Here is a 6,000-nt window from a genome sequence, read left to right on the forward strand (position 1 = left end):
GAGGGTGTCTCACACCTTCGCTTTAGAGTTCTGAATTTAATCTTCCATTGGGCCCTGGGTTTTCAGCTGTTTTCAGCCCAACCATTCAAAATGCGGAGCCCAACCATTCAAAAGGGGTGACTGAATCTTATTATACAGAATCACTGCAAAGGGCATGCACTTCATCGAGAGTACTGACTTTCCTCACAGACATGTCTTCCTTGAGAGGGCTTTCAGGGGTGGGGGAGACTGGGGGCCTCTCCCAGGGATATGCAGCCAAGCAGAGAAGACAGTGCAGGTTGAGGCCCTGCAATGCTAGGAGGGGGAGGGAGGGAGATCATATGATGCCATATGATGCCATGGATGGAACCAGGGTTCCACACATATAAAATGTGCCCTTGACCCAAGTGCTGTCTTTCTCCCCAACCCCCTACCCCCTTGTCTTCCTTATTGCCACAAAACTATTTCAGATTTGGGTGCCAGGGTTCAAGCGTGGATCACCTGCATGCTCGCAAGAGCCCTACCCATTGTACCATCTCTCTGGCCCCCGAATTTGTATCTTTAATAGGTAACTTTCAGAAGTATGACTGTTTTGAGGTTTGGAACTTAGAACTCAGTAATGGGAGAGCAGACACTGGGGCTCTTGATGGCATTCCCACAGTGCTACCCCTCCTGTGACAGAGACACAGAGTGGAGGGTTCATACTGTCCATGGAGTGTGGGAGCCTGCAAGGGGAGCAGCCACGCTGTGGGGTGCTGAGGCCAGACAAGGAGAGTGAACATGTTTTCACCATAGAAAAAGGGGTTCAAAAGAGGCTGCACTTTTTTCTTTCTTTCTATTTGTGGAGGTTGGTGCTAGGGCTACACACGCGCGCACACACACACACACACACACACACACACTGGGACTCCTGCATGTCCCCCCCCCCCCACACACACACACACTGGGGCTTCTGCATGCCACACACATACACACACACACACACACACACACTGGGGCTCCTGCATGCTACACACACACTGAGCCTCCCGCATTTCTCTCTCTCTCTCTCTCTCTCTCACACACACACACACACACACACACACACACACACACACAGCCACTTAGTCACTGTCATAGCCAAGTCCATGCTGTGACCACTTTGCTCACCTGGTTAAGAAAAAAGTCGCTCAGTTCCTCCAGTCAATTTGAATTTCAATCAATGGCATATAACTTTGAAGGTGAAATTTTAAAAATTGTTTGCTAAATGAATCTGAGATGATGTTAAAAATGAGTTATTAAAAATCTGAGACGATATGTTTTGAGTCCTGATCAAGCATGAGATCCTTAAACTTTATAATTATTGATTCAAAGATGACTTCTATGTATAAAGAGTATGACCTTAGAGAACTCACAGGCTCAATTGTAAGTATAGATATATAGATATATAAATACTTCTCTTCGTCCCTTAATAGTAGGTTAAGAAAGCGCTAGGGAAGTTTTGGGGAGATTATTATAGGAGACATATATATAAAAACTAAGAACTGACCTGGGCAGGAGAGTAGTGACTCATTTGTTGCAACTTAAACCACCTGAAACATGTTGCTCAGTAATTTAACATTCACTTTTCCCTAGGGCTGAATTTCCTTTGTGATATCTGTCCTAGGTACTCTCCTTTATCTTCATTGGTCTGATGTCCATGATGATTCCCCTATGTAACATCTTCGGGGCCCTCATTGCTGTGTGTTTAATCATGGGTCTCTTCGATGGATGCTTCATTTCCATAATGGCCCCCATCGCCTTTGAGCTAGTTGGTGCCCAGGAAGTCTCCCAAGCCATTGGATTTCTGCTCGGATTCATGTCTATACCCATGACTGTGGGTCCACCCATTGCAGGTAACCATTCTCTGGTATTTATGTTCACAGCATTTTCTACCGAAGGCCTTAACCCCCAGTATATGTAAATTATATTATGACTTACTTATTATGGGTCTTTTGACTCTATGTACTACTAGAACTGACTGATAATGGACCAAAAATAAAGGAGATAGAGGCGGTTTTCAAAGCTGGCAGAACAGTACACATTGGGCAGCATGGAGCTCTGATCTTACCAGAGGGTTCTGAGCCAAACAGAATCATTACTGTTCATAAGTAAGGATAAAAGACTCAGTTATATGTGAGACACTGTGATTTAGTGAGCAAGAAAACCATATTTCTGTGCCATATTATGCTAGACTTCTATCCAGGATATATACTTATTTTTAATGTGTTGGTATTTAACTGGTTAAATTCCCTGCTGTTTACTTAGCAGAGTCACATAAATATCCAGTACAATGTGTTCCTTAGAGATTTCAGAAAACTGTATAGTAAAAGTTGCAGAAGTTCCAAACTCTAAGATAAACTTTTTGTTTGCTTTGAGAGCCCTGTCCGGCAGCGTGGTTCTTTCTGGCAGTGCTCAGGGAAGCCTGCACTCAGCTCTTTGTGCTCTCTCACCCTAAGATAACTTTAAATCCTCACTTTCGTTAGTTGAATTAGAGTAATAAGTACTCTGTTCTCAGAAGCGGAGCCCAGGACGTATTTGTGACATATTTGTATAAATTATTGAAAATCTAGTTTCGATGTTACTCACAAGGACCTTCATATTTTCTCTTAATGTATTTCTAAAATGTCCTAGTATCTTGGGGCTGGAGCGATAGCAAAGTGGGCAGGGCATTTGTCTTGCACGCGGCTGACCCAGGTTTGATCCCTGGCATCCCTTACGGTCCCCCAGCACTGCCAGGAGTAATTCCTGAGTGAAGAGCCAGGAGTAACCCCTGAGCAAATGCTGGTGTGACCCCCCAAAAAAATGCCTTAGTATCTTTCCAAAACAACCTTTTTTCATTCTCTTATATTTATAATCTTTTAGTATTTGGATTATAATTTTTGCTTTTGTTTGGGGGCCACACCTGGCAGTGTTCAGGGCTTATTCCTACCTCTGGGCTCATAGATCACCCTTATTGGTACTTGCAAACCATAAACGGTGCAGGCGACCAAACCTGGGACAGTCATGTGTAAGGCAAACAACTTAACTGCTATTTTATCTCTCCAGTTTTTGGTATTTTAATTTAATTTAATTTTTTTTTGCTTTTTGGGTCACACGTGGCGATGCAGAGAGGTTATTGCTGGCTCTGCACTCAGGAATTTCTCCTGGTAGTACTCAGGGGACCATATGGGATGCTGGAAATTGAACACGGGTTGGCTGCGTACAAGACAAACACCCTACCCACTGTGCTATCACTCCAGCCCCAGGGATTATAATTTTAAACAGTCATGTTTCTTTACAGACCAATAGGCCCAAGAGAAATTTGGGCCTATTGGTCTATGGCGCATGAAATAATGTTCAATATGACGATCCATACACCTTCAGCTGAAATACACGCTTTTACACCCTCTGTTAGAGTCTCAGAATACCTCAAATGAACTCTTGGGGACTTGAGAAAGTCTAAGTTGGGTTGCGAAATTTTTCCCAAGTCATATGGTTGGTATGAAATCTGTGAGACCTGTAATCTAGGACAAGATTATAGATAAAGGACCTTTTCCTTCCTCCTGTCATAAAAGGTTCATACTTCAGACCCATTTCCTTAAAAATATCTGATCTGCGATGCTGTTTGAACTAGTCTTCCCAAGATAAAGCTGTTAGGCGGGTCTGGGCTATCAGTGGGACTTGTGAGCCCCCACCCCCAATAAGCCACACTTTTTCATTTATGGTGACAATGTTCTCCCTTCCTAGGGTTACTCCGGGACAAGCTTGGTGCCTATGACGTGGCATTCTACCTCGCTGGGATCCCACCCCTGATCGGAGGTACTATCCTTTGCTTTATCCCGTGGATTCATAGTAAGAAGCAAAGAGATACCGGTATCACCACACAAGGAGAAAAAATGGAGAAAATGCTGGACAACCAGAACACACTTTCGAACTCTTCTGGAATCTTTAAGAAAGAATCTGACTCTGTGATTTAATGTCTTCTATACCTCCACTAGACTGGACTTGCCTTCAGAAGTTCAAGCAAGCTTTCCTTTTATATGAATTGCAAATTTCTTATTTTTTTAATCATATCCTAGGAATAGCACAATAATTGGGAAATAGTACCCATATCACCACAAGAACCATTTTCTGCCACTGAATAGTTTGGTATTTCCATGGGTCTGAGGGCAGAGACTTGTACATGGAAATAGTCCTGAAATTCAAATAGTGAGAGAATTTGATGCTATCTCAGTAAAAAGCAACTTTGGAAACTGTGAATGCTGTTTAGCTTGTAAAATATTTTTAAATACCTCAAGCTATATTGAAAGGGTTACAGTTTGGTTAGGATTGGAAATATTGTTTGTAGTCACAGATGGTATTTTTAGTTTTGGTATCTCTTTTAATTTCATTTGCTATTTGGAAAAACATTATCCATTAAGTCTGGGTTCTAGATAACAGTTGCTTGCTCTAAACCTCAAGCTGTGTTGAAGCAGCTTGCTTACTGTTAAATAAGCAATGGAAAGTGGTTGTGACTTGTTCCAGTGTCCGGGTCCTTCTCAGAGCTAACAAAAAACGTATTCAGAATTAGGATGAGAGATTAAAAGGATCCTGTTTGAAAGGGCAGGGAAATCTAGAAAGCCGGCATTTTTTCCATCTGTTCCCTCTGGACTTGCAGTGCGATTTACTCAAGTAGCCAGAAACACCCCTGATTTCTGAATTTGTTTGAATTCTAACAGCAAAGTAAAAAGGAATGAATTGAAGATACTCTGGCTATTTTAAACTTAGAATTTTTCTGACTTCTGAACTTGTTAGCACTGGGACCTGTTATTTAAACAAAACCTTAATTGAGCATGCTCTCACATTGCAGTCCTGGCACAGATTGTGGGGAGAATCTTTGTATTCATGAAGAAGTATCTTTCTGAAGAAACAATCGATTAAATTGGTTTATGAAATGTATGGATCTTGACTGACTAAAAGCACTTTTATTATTATTTCGTATGTGTGTGTGTGTGTGTGTGTGTGTGTGTGCGCGCGCACGCACATGTGTGTGTGTGAGTGTGGTGCTGGGGATTGAACCTGTGCCACACACATGCAAGGCTATGCTGAGCTACATCTCCAGCACGAAAAGTGCTTTTACAAAGAAATAACTCTGCATTTTTAAAGTTTTGTCACACAACTTCTAATTCATACTTATTTCCTCAAGTGCTCCCCTTGAGCATTCCTAGTCTTATTTCCTATTGGAGATTTTTTTTTTTTTGGCTTTTTGGGTCACACCCGGCGATGCACAGGGGTTACTCCTGGCTCATGCACTCAGGAATTACCCCTGGCGGTGCCCAGGGGACCATATGGGATGCTGGGAATTGAACCCGGGTCGACCACGTGCAAGGCAAACGCCCCACCCGCTGTGCTATCACTCCAGCCCCTCCTATTGGAGATTTTTGAGTTTTTGGTGTTTTGTTTTTGGTCTTGATTTTGGGCCAGACTCAGTAGTGCCTAAGAATTACTCCAAGCTCCGTCCTCGGGACTGATGACTGGCACTGCTCAGCAGACCGTGGCAATGCCACTATCAAACCTTAGTCATCCACGTGCAAAGCAAGCACCTGAACCCCTATACTATCTCTCTGGCCCAAGCTGTTTTAGTTTTTAGCACCTAAAATTAAAACTAAAGTCATAAAAAAATAAACAAAACCAAAGTGATGCCATGACCCATGCTCATCTACAAAAAACCTGAACACTTTCCATACATAATCATTTTACATTAAGTCTTTTAAAGTTGCCAATATTCAAAGTTTATTTAAATCTTATATATGTATATTAGGTGTTTCTCAAATATATCTTATCTAAAGTACCTCCGGATCCATCTGTTTCTCAATTCTCTTTAGGAAGAGAAATTTAATTCTCTTCATTTCTCTATTGCTTCCATTGTTTCTGTAGGCAAAGTTTTTCCATTCATTGTTTCCAGATGAGGATGTAGAAATCTTGAAAGTGTACAGATTTGTAGTGGTTTGGGGGCTTGGCAACATATAAAAGGGTCTGGAG

At 42.1% G+C, this 6,000-nt stretch overlaps 1 protein-coding gene across 1 annotated transcript in view; it reads left to right on the plus strand.

The window, feature by feature from the left end:
- Positions 1-4,917, plus strand: part of SLC16A10 (solute carrier family 16 member 10) — a 132,489-nt gene extending 127,572 nt beyond the window's left edge. The window contains exons 5-6 of the mRNA XM_056125153.1: positions 1,625-1,853; positions 3,727-4,917. Coding sequence (XP_055981128.1) covers positions 1,625-1,853; positions 3,727-3,956 — 459 coding nt within the window. The 3' untranslated portion in view covers positions 3,957-4,917. The remainder of the gene's footprint in view (positions 1-1,624; positions 1,854-3,726) is intronic.
- Positions 4,918-6,000: the final 1,083 nt, after the last annotated feature.

Source organism: Sorex fumeus, unplaced genomic scaffold (genome assembly GCF_029834395.1).
Source record: "Sorex fumeus unplaced genomic scaffold, SorFum_2.1 ptg000054l, whole genome shotgun sequence".
NCBI classification, from domain to species: domain Eukaryota; kingdom Metazoa; phylum Chordata; class Mammalia; order Eulipotyphla; family Soricidae; genus Sorex; species Sorex fumeus.